General features: G+C 39.8%; 1 protein-coding gene across 9 annotated transcripts in view; it reads right to left on the reverse strand.

Annotated features, from left to right (window-relative positions):
* Positions 1-4,127: 4,127 nt before the first annotated feature.
* PDS5B (PDS5 cohesin associated factor B) overlaps positions 4,128-19,256 on the reverse strand; it is a 205,264-nt gene continuing 190,135 nt past the window's right edge. The window contains exons 31-35 of one of the 9 annotated variants that reach the window (XM_064269922.1): positions 16,180-16,619; positions 15,980-16,090; positions 12,636-12,774; positions 11,542-11,604; positions 4,128-11,066 (exon numbers count right to left, since the gene is read on the reverse strand). In XM_064269922.1, the coding sequence (XP_064125992.1) occupies positions 11,572-11,604; positions 12,636-12,774; positions 15,980-16,090; positions 16,180-16,619 (723 nt within the window). In that variant the 3' untranslated portion in view covers positions 4,128-11,066; positions 11,542-11,571. Of the gene's footprint in view, positions 11,067-11,541; positions 11,605-12,582; positions 12,775-15,975; positions 16,091-16,179; positions 16,620-19,256 lie in introns of those variants that run through there. The other 8 variants (XM_064269925.1, XM_064269926.1, XM_064269923.1 and 5 more) reach the window with 8 other exon arrangements.

A 19,256-nucleotide genomic window follows, 5' to 3' on the forward strand; every position in this document is an offset into this window, starting at 1 on the left:
GTATGATCCCACTTAATAAAAACAAGAGACACATATGTGAGAAAGTAAAAAACCAAAAAAACCCAAACCCACTGCCGTGGAATCGACTCAGCACCTCACAGCAAAGAAGTCAGGCAGCCTGAGATCCTGGTGGAATGATTTTCCTATTTCCTTCTGAATGCCTGTGTCAAAGTAGCTGTGTAAAATTACTAAGTCAAAAAAAGATGCTTAACTAACTGGCTGCTGCTTAATTTGAACATTATTTTTTTAATTTTGATTTTTTTTTTATTGTGCTTTAGATGAAAGTTTACAAAGCAAATTAGTTTCTCATTAAACAATTAATACACATATTGTTTTGTGTTACCAACACTGGTTACCAACCCCAAGACATGTCAACACTCTCCCCTTCTCAATCTTGGCTTCCCCTCTTCCATTTGTCCAGCTTTCCTTTCCCCTCCTGCATTCTCATTCCTGCCCCTGGGCTGGTGTGCCCATTTAGTCTCGTATACATGGTTCAGCTACGTGTATTATTGTTTGTTTTGTTTTATAGGTCTGTCTAATCTCTGGCTGAAGGGTAAACCTCAGGAGTGACTTCAGTACTGAGTTAAAAGGGAATCTGGGGGCCATACTCCTGGCTTCCTCCAGTCTCTATCAGACCAGTAAGTCTGGTTTTTTTGTGTGAGTTAGAATTCTGTTCTACATTTTTCTCCGGCTCTGCCCAGGACCCTCTATTGTGATCCCTGTCAGAGCAGTCGGTGGTTGTAGCCGGGTACCATCTAGCTGTGCTGGACTCAGCCTGGTGGAGGCCATGGTAGCGTGAGCACTATTTGCTAACTTGAATGGAAGTAGAGAACTCAGTCCCTACAGTTATGAACAGTTTGAGGCTTGCAGACAAGGCGACTGCTTACTGGACAGCGGTCTATTTAGATATGGTGATGTTTGCATCCTACAGCTACGTAGCTGGACTCCGTGCTCAGCCTCTTACTGTGTTACACACCCTCCAAAGCTGCCATGCTGAAGTACCAGCAGTTTCATTGTCTTCATTCTTTTGTTCTAAAAAGCCTTCACTATGTCTGGAATTCAAGGTCCTATGCGATGTTCAAGGAGCCCTGGTGGCGCAGTGGTTAAGTGCTTGGCTGCTAACAGAAAGGTTGGCATTTGGAACCCATCAGCCGCTCCAGGGCAGAAAGATATGGCAGTCTGCTTCTATAAAGATTAGAGCATTGGACACCCTATGGGGCAGTTCTACTCTGTCCTATAAGGTCAGAGTCTGAGTGGACTGGATGGCAATGGGTACGGGACACGATGCTCTCCTGAACTACTTTTCCAAGGAAATTTCTGCATTACTGAACCACAACTAAAAAAAGTTCTCCACTTTGCCAAGCTGGTCTCCTGAGCCCTCCGTCCTCCTGCACCCAAACCCTCAGACACCATCTGTAAGATGCTAAGGGGGGTCCCCACGTCTTCTACCATCTTTACACACAGTAACTGTCGGCACCCAGGAGCAGAATGCGAAGATTCTAAGAAGGCCAGTTAAAACTCATTAGCTCAAGAATGTAGATACACAAAATGAATTAAATTTACATCTTTACCCATCAATTCTCAATATCTGTCTGCAACATAAACTTTCAACAAATGGAAAGTAGTTTTAGTTTAAGTAAATTATTTGAATTCTAGCCCCGTTCCATAGAGTAAGGACTGGCTGAGACGATGAGCTCTGATCGGCTGCCCTCTGTGACCTCTTCCTAAGTTACTTACAGTCAAGATGTCTTTACTGGTAAAACCTGGTAAGTACGTACTTCTGACAAGGTGGTGGTGAGCCCACGGGAGGTGACACCTGCACAGACACCAGAGTATGCACTCAGAGACGGCCACCGTGTTCCTTCCCCTGACCAGGAAATCCCGCCATTTAGGAATCACAAATTTATCAATACTTCTTTAAAATTAAAATTCATTTAGCCAATGTTGATTTAATAACTTGGTTGAGGTAGTACAGAAAAGCTTGGTTTTCGAGTAAAACCAACTAATTGCTATTGTGTGGATGCCGGTTCATGGCAACCCCATGTGTGTCAGAGTAGAACTGTGCTCCATAAGATTTTCAAAGTAGATCACCAGGCCTTTCTTCCAAGGTGTCTCCAGGTGCACTCAAATCGTCAACCTTTTGGTTAACGGCCAAATGTGTTCAATGTTTTCAGCAGCCAGGGACTCCTACCACACGTGATCAAATCTTTCTGCACCACTTCAGAAATGAAAAATCTTGAGTGAACCACAATCTCTGATCCCGGTTCCTAATTTGCTAAAAGGGCATGGCCTCAACTACCACAGAGAACTGCAGAGAGAACTATGGGATTATAACACATGTAGTTTTTAGTAAGGTATCCGGCACAAGTAGTATGATTCCTTCATTTTAAATCAGCTTTTAATGTCTACTCTTTATTTACACTTCAATAATGTAAATGGAGTCCCCGGTGGCACAAACTGTTGTGTGCTGGGCTATTAACCAGGTTGGCAGTTTGAATCTACCCAGAGGCTACTCAGGAGTAACGTGTGACAATCTATTTCCAAAAGGTCACAGCTGTTGAAAACCCTGTGGAGCACAGTTCCACCCTGGTGCAGTGGTTAAGAGCGATGGTTGGCTAAGCCAAAGGTCAGCAGTTCCAATCCACCGGCTGCTCCTTGGAAAACCTATGGGGCGGTTCTACTCCGTCCTACAGTGTTGCTGTGAGTTGGAATCAACTCAACGGCAATTGGTTTTAGTTTTGCCTTGAGTCGGAGTCGACTCAAAGGCAACTGAACATAAAATGTTATGAGTACTACGTGCACCAGGCACTGCGCTAAGTGCTAGAGATGGACAAGTAAACAAAACAGGCACCTCTGTCGTCCGGAGCCTGCCGCTGGCACCGCCTGTCATCCGGAGCCTGCCGTTGGGGGCGATGGCATCAATCAAACAGCTCAAATATCACGCTAAGCGACGTGGTGAGGGGAGGCAAGGTTTGCCCTGATCACAGAAATCGAGAAAGGCTTCCCCAGGGAAATGCTTAACTGTATCTGCACAGGTAACAGCCACACATAGTGGAAGGAGAGTGTACAACCAGAGAAAACAGAACGTTGTACATTTTTGGCATTCCTCTACACTTTCTGTCCAGCCTCGTACCACCTGGTATTAGGTACAAGGGACCGAGAGAACCGTGTAACCGGCACATCCTGAAGACGACCAGCTGGATAGGAGTGCCCCAGCATGCAGAGCTCTGTAGGGAACGCTATTGTAAACGGGTGAAGTATCAAAGGGCTGTAGGGCTTGTGCTGTTTGTGGGCGCTGCTGATGCTGAAGGAGATGGAATCGCTGAGAGAACGTGAGGCGGGGCAGGAACTAAATGAGAGCAGGTCAGGTCAAGGTAAAGAAATGGTGAGAGCCAAAAGCTAGGGACATTAAACTGGTGAGAAAGGTAGAAAAACTCAAGAAGTGATGGGCGGTAGATCCAAAAGGACGAGAGGACAGACTGAACGTGGGGTAAGGGAAGAGGGGAGTCGAGCCAATGCCTAGGTTTCTGATTTAGTTGCTTACTAGCTGGGTACTGGTTCCATTTTTAAATATAGGGAGACGACCAGATTTGGGACAGAAAGATTCATGTATTCAGTTTTGGACATTTTGAGGTAGTCTATAGAGAACATCAAGCGGGTAGCTAGATGTATGAGTCAAAAGCTTGCAGGGAAGATATGGGTATAAATACAGGTAGCCCCTGACCGACAACGGGCAACCGTTCCCACGACTCCGTAGCAAGTCAGCTCTGACATGTCAAATACCTTTTTTAGTTTTCATGGTAGACCAGGTCATAGCCTGCTACATGGCAGTGTTTTGAAGCAAACAAAACCATTGCCATCGAGCTGATTTCAACTCACAGTGACCCTATAGGACAGAGTAGAACTGCCCCATAAGGTTTCCAAGGAGCGGCTGGTGGATTTGAACTGCTGACCTTTTGGTTAGCAGCCGAGCTCTTAACCACTGTGCCACCAGGGCTCTGTGTTTTGGACAGTAAATCATAAAACTGAGCAACTGAGAATGACATCAGCAGATGATGCAACATTGCACATGGTGCTGTACACACGACATCCTTAAGTGTGGCTGTAGCTGCAGTTCCTTGTAACTGGAATATGTCGTCCTAAGTCGGGGACTGCCTGTATGTATTGATGGGTGATGCATGTTTAGGTGGTTTAGGCTGTCCCTACCTGGACTTACTCAGGTTAGACGAAGTCACCACAGAGAAATGACAATTGATGCATTATATTTGTGAAGCATCTCCTGTATTTTATCAACAAGTACTAGTCAAGCTTGTTGGTATGGTTGCTGGAATCAAGTTATTAGTAAACTGTTATAACCAAAAACGAAACCCAGTGCCGTCGCGTCGATTCTGACTCATAGCGACCTGTTATGTAATTGGAAAATTATTCTGTATCTTGGTATATACGAAAGACATACTCATGAGTCCTATGCAGACATGCCCTTGTCCCAGGAGAATTTAACTGCCAAGGAGATTTAAACTAACTCACCTGAAAACTCCATCGGCTCACCACCACCAACTACCGAATTCAAGTAACTGTAAAAACACACAGATTTATCTTCCATGCTCTCACATCTTGGAATGCCAGAAATTAGGAAATGTCCACATTTTTATTGTGGAAGCCAACTTGCTTTATCTTTAAATAGGAAGAAGCACAAAAGACTGACACCCAAATATCCAAAGCCTCTAAAAATTATGCATCACACGCTGACACTGATGAAGTGGCTCCAAGTGCTTTTATCCTGGAGATTATCTCCCGCCCACCTACCCCATCTTCACTGCTTTGGAAAACGGAATCGACAGGCACTCAGTTTCTCAGGTTCAAAACTCAGGAGTGGTCTGTGACTCATCTTCCTCACATTTCCATATCCATCCCACCAGCAAGTACTGTTGGCTGTGACTTCAAAATTTGTCAGGAACCCAGCTACTACCTCTCACCACTCACGTTAACACCAAGGTGCCACGAGTCCAACTACGATTTCACGACCTCTACCCCACCACTGTGTGCTGGATGTCCACCCACGCTCTGGACTACCGCTGTACCTACACCACACTCTGAGCTTCCACCCTTGCGTTTCACTGTCCGTTCTTTACACAACACCCAGAGGAACATTAAAAAAAAAAAAGAGACCTTGCCAGTCTCCTGCACAAAGCCCTACAATGCACTCCCACCAAACGCTCCACGAAGGTCCCCGGAGCCATCCAGGTCTGATCTGGGTCCTGGCTTCCTCCCAATTTCCTGTCCCACCCCTTTATCCCTGCCACTCCAGAAACATTCTCAAAATCCCTGATGCACACGAGGTTCACTCTTGCTTGCCGGAGAGCTTTTTCACTTACGCTTTTCCTGCACATTCACATGGCTTGACCACTTAATTTGAGGTCCATGATGAACGTCACTGCCTCAAAGAAGCCTTCTTTGATTTTTCTATATAAAACAGCTTTCCTGCTGAGAGGCTGGGCTGGACAGCCTTGTTGTGCTAGAGAGGGCCATCACATAACACAAGTCATGCCCTCCTGATACCTGACACAAGTGCACTGAGCCTACCTAAAGCTGCAATCCAGGCCCAGCTCCACAGACTGAAGTGACTGATTCCTCCAATGCTTAACAGAGAAAAAGGCGAATCATCTCTCTTGGGGTAAATCGCATCGACTTCAATCTCTTACGGTTTTTAATACACAACGCCCTGCACTAATAAACAAAGTAGAAGGCCTATGAAGAGGAAGAAGAAGTATGCTCAGGGAAAATGTGAGTGATAGTTAAGAGAAAAAAGAAAGACAACAGAAGCAGACCCACAATTCAGATGTTGGCGTTAGCTCACAAAGATTTGAATGATATAACTAAAGCTAAAGAAAGAGAGAAAAGGACAGGTGAAAAGATAGACTTTCAACAGAGAAATGAAATCTATAACATAATTAACTGGACACTCTAGAACTGAAAAATAATATTTGAAATTGACTCATTTGATGGGTTAAATAGCAGACTGGAAACGAGAAAAGACAGGATTGGTAAATCTGAAGATTATCAATAGCAAATATCCAAACGGAAGCAGAAAGAAAAAAGAATGGAAAGAGCAGAAAAGCACATAAAAGGCACGCATGTTGGAGGAGACATGAATATGTGACGAGAGGACAGAAAAGAACTTTTCAAAACTGACAGAAGACATTAGCCCACAAGTTCAAGAGCTCAGCGAACTCTAAGTGGGATAAATAAAAACGAAAACCATACTTAGGCACATCACAGTCAAACTGCTAAAAACAAAATGTAAGGAGGAAATCCTAAAAACTGCTAGGAAAAACGTATGTTACCTAAAAAGAGCAAGAGCCAGATTTCCAGCTGACCTCCTGACAGCAAATACAAAAGCCGGAGGACAATGGAACATCAACTTGTAAGTATCAAATATAACTGCCAATCTAAAATATTCCATATTCAGTGAAAATTTCCTTCAGGCATGAAGGTGCATTAAAGACCTTTCAAACAAACCAATGATGACTTCAGGTGACTGCCAGCAGATCTGCACTTCGAGCCATAGGAAAGAAGTCCTTTAAGCTGAAGGAAAATGAATTTGCATGGAAGCACAGAATTACTCCCCGCCTCCCCCGGCCAAGTTGGGTTCCCCCGGCCAAAAAAAAAGTAACAGCAAAGAAAAGAAATCTTATGGGTAAACACAAAGAATATTGGCTATTTAAAGGCACAGTAATATTGTGGGGTTTGTAACCATAAAATACCACTGTGGCACAGGGTGAAGCTGCATGGCTCAGAAGGTGGCAAAAGCACTAATGGGAAATAGACGGTAATAAGCCAAACACAGACCCTGTGAACTGCAGGGCGACCACGAAAACAGTGACACAAACCAGCGCAACAAAGCAGAGATCGGCAAAAAGAAAATAAGCAGCAAGAGGGCAGCCTTAAAACCCACTAGATCAGTGATTACACTAAATGTAAATGGTCTAAACACTCTAAAAAAAGAACAAGACCCAAGTACAAACTATTTACACAACATTTAAGGACATAAATAGGCTGAAAGTACATGGTCAGACCAAAAGTTTTCTCATACTGACAATATCCAAAACCAAGCTGGTATGGCTATATTAATATCAGACGAAGTACACAAAAAGTTAACTACAGATAGCAAGTGACATTTTGTAATTATAAAGGTGTCACTTCATCATAAAGATACAGCAATCCTAAATTTTATACACTGAGTAACACAGCCTTAAAGTATATAAAATAGCTTCTCCCTCAATCTCTTCTACCCTCTATCCTGCCTTTTTTTGTTAATTTAACATACTTTTCACAATGTGGTATTATATATTTAATTATTGTTTACTTATTCTCCTCGCTCCCATTAGAATGCAACCTCCAAAAGGGTAGGGACTTGGTCTATGCTGATCACACTTTATCCTCTGTAACTAGCCTGGCACACAGTAGGCACTTAATAAACACTTGGTGAACAAATTAATAAGACTGCCACTAGCAACCTACTTTCTTAGTGCCTTCTTTTTTGTAGTTTATATTGTAGGTTTATTTTCTTCAGTTATGCAATACTATCACTTACATGGTACTTAGTAAACCTCTGTCAATCAAGAAGTTTAGACAAAAATTTTGAAAAATGTTACTGGGAAAGAGATGTCCTCTTCGTGAAACAAAGGCTCTAAAATTTAAAATCATCAAAATGTGTCTTTCTCTATTTAGAACACATATTTAAGTATATACTGACTCACATAAATAAAATACAAATTATATTAACTTTCATGTTTATTCAACTTCACAGAAAATCCAAAACTGTGTCTGAAAATTGGTTATCTATTTAAATACCAATGGTTCATTATGGTGACATAATACTACGTGACAGGGAAGATATGGCTAAGTTAAACAAGTTCCTAAATTCCTGACGGTCTTCAGGTGGGCAAAAGTAAATCTTAAAAATCAAACTTACAAGTTATAAGAAGACGTAGAAAGTAATTTAACCTTTAATACCTGGGACAAGTTTTACAGCCACATTTGTAATTTACATATACAGTGGAGATCACTGAAAAAGCTTCCTGTTGCACTGCAGCAAGAAATTCTATTATACTGTGGATTAAACGGGTTTGCTGCAGAGTGCAGCAAGATAACCTCACCGAGAAATCGTAAGATTTTCATAATGGAACTTGTTACAGTGAGTGAAGTATCTTCTTAATGTTATACAGTACATATTTTCAAAATGAACATCATCACTGACATTTGCTAACCGGTGTTAGCAATTAATGTTTTATACAGACTTAATTTTATTCTAGCTGAAGTATGTGGCTCCCCAAATGTTAGTACATGAAATGTTAAGTTTAAACATAGTAAGGTGATCCCCTAAGATGAAGACTCAGGACATCCAAACTTTGATCATTATTGTACCTATTTTGCTACAGAATAATGACAATTTTACATCATAATTCTCCCCAAAAAAGTACAACAGACAAGTTTTAAAATCACAGACTCGATGGCATTATGAACAAAATCTACAATGAACACTTTTTTGTGACTGAAGTGCAATGAAATATGGTTAACTATGATCAGGCAAATAAAAATCTTGCACAATCGGTTTCAAGATCATTTTTTCATTTGTTTTATAAAATGGTCTTAAAGATGTATTTCCATAAACATTTCCGGTGCAATTTAGTCAAAGACAAAAATACAAAGCTATCCCTTATTCTTTATAGATTTAGAAACATGCCTTTGTACTGCTGAGTAGAAATAGCCTACTTGGGAGAACCGAGCCTGTGAAACATTTAAAAACCAATGGACCTTGATCCAACGTTAGCTGCCTTGATATACAGCAGCCTCCCATAATCACTGGTGTCAGTACTGTTGTAAATGAAGAATAACTAAATACTGAGAGATTAAAACACAACTCCAAACTTTTTTTTTTTTTTTAAATAAAAGGCTGTTTCATAAACATGAAGAATCTTTAAAACAGAAACAATCACATCAATTGCAATATACACTGGAAAATAGTAAAATGTCCTTTTCCAAAATAGTAGTTTCTTTATCATACCCCTATCTACTATAACCAATCTTTATCACACCCCCATCTGGTATAACCAATCTTTATCACACCACCATCTGGTATAACCAATCTTTATCACACCCCCATCTGGTATAACCAATCTTTATCATACCCCTATCTACTATAACCAATCTTTATCACACCCCCATCTGGTATAACCAATCTTTATCATACCCCTATCTACTATAACCAATCTTTATCACACCCCCATCTGGTATAACCAATCTTTATCACACCCCCATCTGGTATAACCAATCTTTATCACACCCCCATCTGGTATAACCAATCTTGGAAATATACCTTAAGAATAATGGTGTATTATATGAAAATGGTCCATCATTCAACGTGATAAATTTAATAAGTGAGAATATGATTTTCTTTTCTGATGTTGACAACCACAAAGAAACCACTAAAACAGCACCAGAAATACTAAAATAAATTCAGTTCAGCGTTATACAGTAACCTATGTTTTGGTTCAAAACACAGTTTACATGACTGTGTAAAGGATACTGCCTTAAGTAATTTGTTTCTGTATTTTGCTGACTACAACAAAGAAAAAAAAAAAAAAAAGACCTGCTCTAAATCCAAATAAATTTCCACTTCTCCCAACCTGGATAAAGTGGAATTTCACTCAAAGTTCCTAAGACTGTGATACCTAAGTAGTTGATATAGTTGGACATATCACTCCCACCCTGCCCCCCAAACAATTTTTGGCTCCAAAATAAAGTACAATAATAAACTCTTGATGAAAAACTATGTTATGGGCAATCTATCATATACGATGGCTAAATATGAATTTACAGAAAAAAGCACATCCCATTGTCAGCACTTTTTTTTTTTTTTTTTTTATAAACATGCAACTCACTATAAAATACAAAACACTCGGCTTTCAAGAACAGCTTTATAAAGACACACTGCATCAATAAAATTTTTCTTTCTGATCAACTTTACACTGTACGGAGAACTGGAATTTTATAATGTGTATATATCAGATTTTATATTATAGTGTAATAATTGTAATAATTTGCATTTTCTGAACATAATGCTCAGGAGGAAATATCTATACACAATAACATTCTAGACTATTAAAAACTCATTCAAATTACAGAATTTTATTGATACAGTAGATTAATAAAAACTGAAAAGGGATGATAAAATGGTATAAAGAATTCAGTACATTATTTTATAACACACTCTTTAAAATTAAAATATTTTAAATCTCTCTCTTCTTAAATTTTCATTGCCATGGAAGGCCAGAAAATTCTGGGATCAATACTGAGGTGTAAAATATTTCAAACAACGTAAGGGCTATTTAGCAATTTGCATGGTGTCATCCCATCAGAGACATCATTCGGTTGTAATGGCAGACAGTTTAGCACCTCTGGAGATTAAGGGTGCCCAGAAGTAAACACTAGGTAAGATACACAAAGGGGAAGAGACCGTTGACCTCTTCAACAAATAGCGACATCAAGAAAATGACACCATTTGTTGAAAAATTTGTTTCACAGTAAAATCGCAGAGAATACAAATACAAATACTGACAGATTACTGCTTACGATCTAGCATCCTAACAAACGCTTTTCAAATCAACAGATCCAATAAACAGTCAGGTACTGTCAGTTTAAAGCCGCAGGTAGAAGCTATACAAGCACTTTAGAAGTCAGAAACACTAAAAAAAAAAAAGGGGGGGGGGTATTTACAAGTTTCTTCTTTAGTTTCTGTCTACACAGCCATCGCACACCACACTTCCACAAGACTCCAGAGTCAATGTCACCAGCATGTGCATTGGCTAAAGCGGTGACCACAAATACATGAGGTCAGAAAAGTAAGGTTCAGCTGTCCAGTCTTCGGCAGTCCCATTCTGTCCACCAAAAGTTTTATGCAGCCCCAAGCTTGACAAAAAAATGATCTTTTTCAAAGCTTTCAACAGAGTGTTCTTGGTTACACTTGCTCATCGCCTATCCCTTTTAGAGCTTCTCCGCCGCACCTAAAAGGAAAGCCAAGGGATACGTAGTTAAAACGGGGACACACTTGTAAGACAATCTTTATTCTCACTTATTCCTGATTTTCCTTGCTTTCCTTTCCCTGAAACCTTTCTCCTTTCCACTCTGTGCCTTCGCATCATGTCCTTAGACCTATAAAGGAATGTCCCAACTCCTGTCCTCATCTCTGCTGCGTCAGCCCCCAACTCATGGCTACTCCACACAGAAGAGAACAAAGGCCGCCTGCTCCCGCCGCTTGACTGGTTGTGAACAGGACCCTTTTTTTATGACGCAGGTTTTTACTGGCTGATTTTCAAATGCAGATCACCAAGGCCTTTCTTCCTATATACACAGCCTTTTCCAGAAGAGCAAAAAAAAAAAAAAAAAAACAATTACTGTTTAATAATTCTAGAGAGAAACGAACAGAAGCCACCATTCACAAGAACAATCAACAGACGGATTAATCATCTTTCTACACACCTTTCTGTAGTGAAAGAAAACACCTGACGCTCACGGGCATATGCTTGAATGACGGCTGTCCTTCTGAGAAAAAGAGCTACTGAGTCTACATCCTGACAACGATCAAACGCACATAAATAACCTGAGATTTACACATAAAGCTATTTACTGGCAAGCACTAATGAAAGCATAAAACTCTAGTTCAAAAAGGATCAGTATTAACAACAGGCATATAAACAAACCAGGGTTTTAATTTAATTAACAACTTACTCAATAGTTTTTCTTTTATAATTTTTTTTTGGGGGGGGGCAAAAATACACACGGCAAAACATAACCAATTCAACAATTTCTACATGTGCGCTTCAGTTACACTGCTCACATTCTTTAAGTTGTGTGACCATTCTTGCTATCCTTTCCAAGTTATTCCACCAGCATTAACATAGACTCACAAGCCCCTAAGTTTCTCATCTAACGTTTCAAGTTGCTGTTGTCAATTTGATCCCATATAGATAATTCTTTAGAAGAGCACAACACTCAGGGCAGACTTCTGGGTGTCTGCTTGTACGTAAGCAGTGTCAGCAGCTGTCCTTTTTTTTTTTTTCGGTAAAAATATATGCAACATTTACTAACTCAATCTTTTTCAGGTGTACAGCTTAGTGATATCAATCAAACTGATCATGTTGTACAACTATTACCCTTAATCAATGCCAAATCTCCCATCGCTGTATACACAAACTCTACCGTGAAACTCAAACAGAAACATGACACATAAATAACAATATACTTAATGGATACCAGGGCACTAAAATCAAGCTACAACCTAAATGCTTGAAGTGTCCATGTTAGACTGTTACTCGTTCTTCTCCACATTGTTTTAGACTTGACATTTACATTTCCACTGGGCTCACCTACTACTCTCATTTAGTTTCGGGTTTCCATAAAAGATGTTCTGTCCACTAACCAAGCCTATAGATGAAATGACACTACAACTAACGAAGAAAAACAGTACATTTAGAATTATAAGTAACAGCAAGTACTAAGTGGGTCTGACCAAATATGTACCAACTATATTCTCGTATTCCACACCAGCACTACGGCATCCAGTAAACACATACGTTCACTGTAGAAACTTCCTCTTCCTCTGTTTCTTCCTGTGTGATATCATCATTGGCAGGAGAGCTACCCTGAAACACATCTACCTCTTCACTGGAGTCGTTTTCTTTCGTAGCGGCTTGTTTGGACCGTCCTACACGGCTGGGGCAAAACACATGAGGATAAGATGAGTAGTCTGGTCTTTAGGAGATCACTACACTCTGTCGCAGGAAGCACTTTATATACTTCGTGATTTCTCATTATTTCTATCCTCAATTACTTTAGGAGACAAGAAATAATTTTCTTATATTTTGAATCCCAAACCAGTGTTTTAATCCTAGAAACAAAGGTCTACCAGGTAACAAAAATAAGTGTGATCCAGGCCGTCACCTCGAATTCGCTCTTCTATTTTTTCCAACTCAGTAAAATGCAACTCCTCTATACCTACCACACTACTCCAAGATGAAAATCTGGACTCTTTCTTAATAATATACTATTTTTCATCTGCTTTTTCCTAGGTAAAAATAGCTGATGTCAAGCCTCCCCCGACACCCTCACCACGGTAACTCCCCACTCAACTGAGAATAATTTTGTAAAAATCCTTAACACAGCATCCCGGGCACTGCAGACGGTCCCTGCCTGCCAGCTTTCGTTTCTTTCTATTCTCCAACTCCCACAACCACAATCCAGCAAACCCTCGGCTTCCTTCAGCTCTCTGGATTTGCCAAGATTTTCCCCCACTTTAGAACCTACAAATAAAGTGTCTCCTCCCCAACAAAAGTACCTCTCCCTCCTCCCTGCTTGTCTCATTTCTACGTACAGATGGTCCCCGACTTATGACGGTTTTAAGTTATGATGCACCCCACTTACGACCCTCTGTTTTTTCTACACCTTACATTACTAACATGTGCTACATACAATGTTGCAGGGTGTTATTTGCTGACGTTCTCATTCTCATGCCCATCCCTGAAGACTTTAAATAAAGATCAGGTTTATACAGGTGCTTATAATAAGAGGCAATAAAAATGAAAAGTAAAAAACAAACAACAAAAAAAAGAGGTATTGGACTTATGTCAGAACTGACTTAAGACGGAGTTGTAGGAACAGAACGTCATCGTAAACTGAGGATTCCCTGTATTCTCAGGAATTAGCTTATTCTCAGTTTCCAAAGAGAAACTTTCCCAAATCCTTGATCCTCCTACATCATTCTGCTACAGTTTTTCAGAGTGTGATCACAATTCACACTTCCCTATCTGTGTGGGGTCATTTAATGATGACACACCTGCTGGACGGAAAGTCCCAGTGACAGGAACCATGCCCGTTCCTGCCACTGTATCCCCGGCACCTAGTGCTCTCTCAACCACAGGAGCCCCAGGGAGTCAAATGGATCAACCTTGAGTCATATTCATTCTTTAAAAAGCTGGAAATACAGCTTATCGCTTCCATAACCCTACAAAATGTATATTATTTAACCGATGCTCAAACTAAGTAATTTTTTTCTTTTAAAAATCTTATATTTAACAATTATATTTATTAACTGACTCTTTAATTTGAACATCAGAATAGAGAACAAACATGTATTCTCTTCATGGTTAGAAGTTAGTAACTTTTTACTTGGTTCAGTTTTTCAGGAATGACAGAGGTTATTACATAAACATAATGATAAAATCTTTGTCAACCCCACTAAGGTCAGGACAAGAAAAACAGACAAATACTAACACATTATTATACTAGCTATGAACAGAGCTTTCCAGTGAGGGTAAATCCTATCCCAAGACAGGCTACGGAATTCTTTTCTGCACTGATTTTTAAAAAGAAGTACCCGTCTCATCTAGAACACTCATGGCAGGACTTGTGTAATCGTAGACAATGAGGGCAATACTATATGCTTAACTTTATGATGCTGAAATATAAACAAATTAACTTTCTGAGCTTGGAAGATATTTACTCTCTGTTATTTCCTTGCTATAAAATTAATCACAGGAATTTAACATTCATTAAGAATCCTTTGTTTAGAAACCATGATTTTCCTTCGTTGAATCCAAGCATATCTATGAAGCTGCCATAAAAAATACACTTACCTTAATTTTTTACCTGAGAGAAAAATAAATAAAACAAAGAACAGGAAAAACATCTATTTAACCAAGGCATGCTGGCAACTCTGGAAAGTCAAGCTGGTGATAAGATTACATAATGGAATCACACTCAGAAAGAGTGCAGGGGTTTCTTAGTAATATTACAAAGACTTGCTATTCTCTTCCCCTTAAATCAGTGAACAAAAAATACTGCCAAACCTACAAATTACACCACTGGGTTCCTGTCACATTCATCATCTTGCGTACAAAACTGTTATTGTAACTCTCTTATAAATATGCGTTTTTGTGAAAATCCAAAACTACATATGGATTAAAAACAAAGAAAAAACTTTGTCATCCAGTTATATCAACACATAGCAACCCTCTAGGACAGAGCAGAACTGTCCAACAGGGTACCCACTGCTGTAATCTTTACGGAAGCAGACTGCCACATCTTCTTCCCACAGAGCAGCTAGTGGGCTTGAACCACCGACCTTTTGGTAAGCAGCTGAGTGCTTAACCACTGCACCACCAGGGCTCCTTATATATAGATATTTTAATTAGATTAGAAAACAAACATAGCCAAGGCATCAAGAAATTTAGATCGACCTGGGGTAATTAATTTCTATATATTATAACTTAAGAAAACTGATGTCTGTTAATTTCCTGCTACAAGTTCACAGGAATAAAAGCAGAAGTGTAAATGCTATTTTCACGTTTCCTAAACAAACAGCTGCTGAGGGGAGATATGAAGAAACACTGCAGCGTGCACTGAAGAGGCAATATGCTCAATGGGCTCTAAGTACTGAAAATACCTTACCTTCTCTTTAGGTACCATAAAGTCTACACAGGAAATAAACCAAACCAAACCCACTGACCTCGAGTCAATTCTGACTCATAGCGACCCTATAGGACAGAGTAGAACTATCCCATAGGGTTTCCAGGGCTGTAATCTTTACGGAAACAGACAGCCCCATCTTTCTCCCAGAGTGACTGGTGGGTTTGAACTGCTGCCCTTTCAGTCAGCAGTTGAGCACTTTAACCATTGTGCCCCATACGAAATAATAAAACTGTTTAATATTCATTTATAAACTCGTAGAAATGAACAAATGTTCCCGGGGGTTACTTGGGATATCAATCATCTAGGTAAGTTTATAAAAATAGTATCTTACCTAGCTAATGGGGCTAAATATATGAGGATTTAAATACAGCCTTAGCTATATTTATATATTTATGAACTTCCACAAAATAATTTGAAATTGGTTTGAAATTTAATATTATTTACAACTTACACATTTTTTTTGGGTTGTGATGGTGATGGCGTTTTTGATGGTCTTCCACGTCCTTTCTGTGGTGTGGACTGTGTGGATTCAACTGCACTAGTTTCAGGAGATTCTGCTCTGCTTTGGGGAGACCCAAACGTGGATAGCATCAAATTATGATTCTTCACACGGTAACTGAAGACCCGCGGTTTAGAGTGGCACGTACTTACCTCGGCTGCGCTCTCCTGGACGGCCGGTGCTGTTTGCTTTTCGACTTCTGCTCTACATTTCCACTTGGTCTGTCGTCTTCTTCCTCTTCCTCTGCTGCTGGCGGTCCCGATTTTTTTTTGCTTCCTTTTTTGGAAGTTTTTATTGTTGGTTCTTCTTTAGGGATACCTCCGCCAAGAGGCTTCGGTGGCCGGCCTCTTTTACCCTTCTTTGGTGGACTGTTCTGTTCGTCCTCATTCTCTAACAGGTCTTCTTTGAGCCTCTTCTCCTCGGGCCACTGCGGCTCATCTGACTCGGAGGCCGTGTGGCCCCTCTTTCGGCCACGCTGACTGCCCTTAGGTTTCTGTTCCTGGACTAATTTGCTCAGGTCATCAACACCTAATTTTTCCTCTGAGTCTGTAACAGGTGGTTTTTTCCGGCTTCTAGGCTTCTCTAATTCAGACTAGGAATAAAAATGAATCCCAATTTAAAACATAAAATTGTTAGCATGCATATTTTGAAGACTGAAACAATAAAATTTTTTATCTACTTCTGCCACAAAAAAAAGTACCTAAAGTATAGAGTTCTTGAACATATCAAAACCATAACTACTGACTTGCTTTTATTAATAGTTTTTTTTTTTTTTTTTTTACTTCTCTGGGCTAAGACGGTAGATTTTCATTCTTTCTTTGAAGCTAGAGAGTCTCAAGTGGGAACCTCTCAAGATCAGTATTTTATTAAATAATAAATTTTAGTGAAAGTTTTTTCATGAAAAGGAAAATTCTGCAATCAGTGCTCGGTCCTAATTGACCATGTAAAATGGATCTGTTTTCCCAGCCAGTTTAGGAGGTGCTAATTTTACACATAGTGCATAACCTGACATGAAATATCAACTATTCTATGCCACCAGGATTTCCTATTCATACATACATATCATTAATTCTTACAACATCATAGAAGAACTACTCTGATTTTATATGGAAGTCGCAAGATACAAAAGTTAAACATACTGATCACTTACTAAAAATTTTAAAAGTACTTCTGAGTCAGAGATACTACTTCTTCCCAGATATGCCTAATTAACAACAACACAAACAATAAAAAAACAGTGCCTTTCAAATGTCAAGTACTAGTCTACCTTCCCAGAGCTGATGGGCTGACAGCAAGTGGAGGGGGGAGAAACTGTCCGTGGAAGCCGAGAACGTGGAGTGTATGTTTGAGAATTCACACTCACCCTACACACACACAACTACATGTACACATAGGTTTTTATTACTAAATTAATCTCCAGGAAGGGTATAACAATCTACATTCTTAAAAATCAGTGAAAACAAAAGACTTTCTTTTATATGTTTAATTAGTCGTCTGCTTTTTCTGTCTGTGAACAGCCTGATTATGTCTTCTGTCCATTTGTCCCCCAGAGCCTAAGTGTTTTTATCTCCATTCTTCTACACTTGGCATATGATTAAATTTAATTCCTGCTGTATCTTGTTTTATAATAGGATGTGAGACCAAGCTGTAAACGCCCCTGCCCCCACCCCACAGAGCTAGCCGATCATTTCAGAGACACTGAAGTATGACCCTTCTTTCCTTCTGCATTACGTGTGAGCGTGCACGAATGTTACTGAGCTATTTTTGTAACAGTACCACAATATTTTAGTAACTATACCTAAATGTATTTGTGTCTGAATGGGCTGATCCTAGCTTTACTGCTCCTCCATTTTGTATACCTATCTACTCTTCCATGGACTTAAAATCACATTGGAATTTTACAATTATGTACTCACTTACAAAGAACTACCATTTTTCTTTATCCATTTTCCATGCAGGCACATAGCATCTCTTTTCTCTCTCTCTCTTCAAGTCTTCTATGTACCTCAGTTTTGATATTTTTCCTACAGTGGTTTCCTTCCACTTATTTTTAAGGCTATGTCTAGATATGTCAATATAAATAGGAGCCTGGGTGGTGCAAATGGTTAACCGTTCAACTAGCCAAAAGACTGGCAGTTCGAACACACCCAGAGCTACCTCAATCTGCTTCTGAAAGGTCGCAGCCTTGAAAACCCTACGGAGCAATTCCACACTGCACACATGGGGTCACCATGAGTCAGAACTGACTCAACAGCAACTAACAATAACAACAATATGCATACATACATGTATAACAATACACACACACATATTTTCTATTTTGCTGCATCTACCAAGCATGATGTCCTTCTTCTGAGACAGATTTGTTCACGCCAATCCGTGGAACATTCCGTATTCTTTGTCAACACCATAATTCAAATGCATCAATTCTCCTCTGATGTTCCTTATTCATTGTACAGTTTTCACGTGCATATGACGCAACTGAAAATACCATGGCTTGGGTCAGGTGCACTTTAGTCCTCAAAGTAACATTTTTGTTTTTTAAAACTTTAAAACAGGTCTTTTGCTGCAGATCTGCCCCAATGTAATAAGTTGTTCGATTTCTTACCCGCTGCTTCCATGGGCATTGATTGTGGATCCAAATAAAGTGAAATCCTTGACAACATCAGTATTTTCTCTGTTTATCGTGATGCTGCTATGAGGATTTTTGTTTTCTTTATGTTGAAGTCCAATCCATACTGAAGGCTGTGGTCTCTGATCTTCGTTAGTAAGTGCTTCAAGTCCTCTTCACTTTCAGCAAGCATCGTTGTGTCATCTGCATAACGCAGGTTGTTAATGAGTCTTCCTCCAATCCTGATGCCCCATTCTTCTTCATGTAGTCCAGCTTTTCAGACTGTTTGCTCAGCATACAGATTGAATAGGTGTGGTGAAAGGATATAACCCTGACACACACCTTTCCTGACTTTAAACCAATCAGTATCCCCTTGTTCTGTCCTAACAACTGCCTCTTGATTTAAGTTTCCTCATGAGCACAATTAAGTGTTCTGGAATTCCCATTCTTCACAATGTTATCCGTAATTTGTTATGATTCACACAGTTGAATGCCTTTGAATAACCAATAAAATACAGGTAAACATCTTTCTGGTATTCTCTGCTTTCTGCCAAGATCCATCTGACATCAGCTATGACTCCCCTTGATCCACGTCCTCTTCTGAATTCAGGCTGAATT

This window comes from Loxodonta africana, chromosome 17 (genome assembly GCF_030014295.1).
Source record: "Loxodonta africana isolate mLoxAfr1 chromosome 17, mLoxAfr1.hap2, whole genome shotgun sequence".
In the NCBI taxonomy this organism is placed as follows: Eukaryota; Metazoa; Chordata; class Mammalia; order Proboscidea; family Elephantidae; genus Loxodonta; species Loxodonta africana.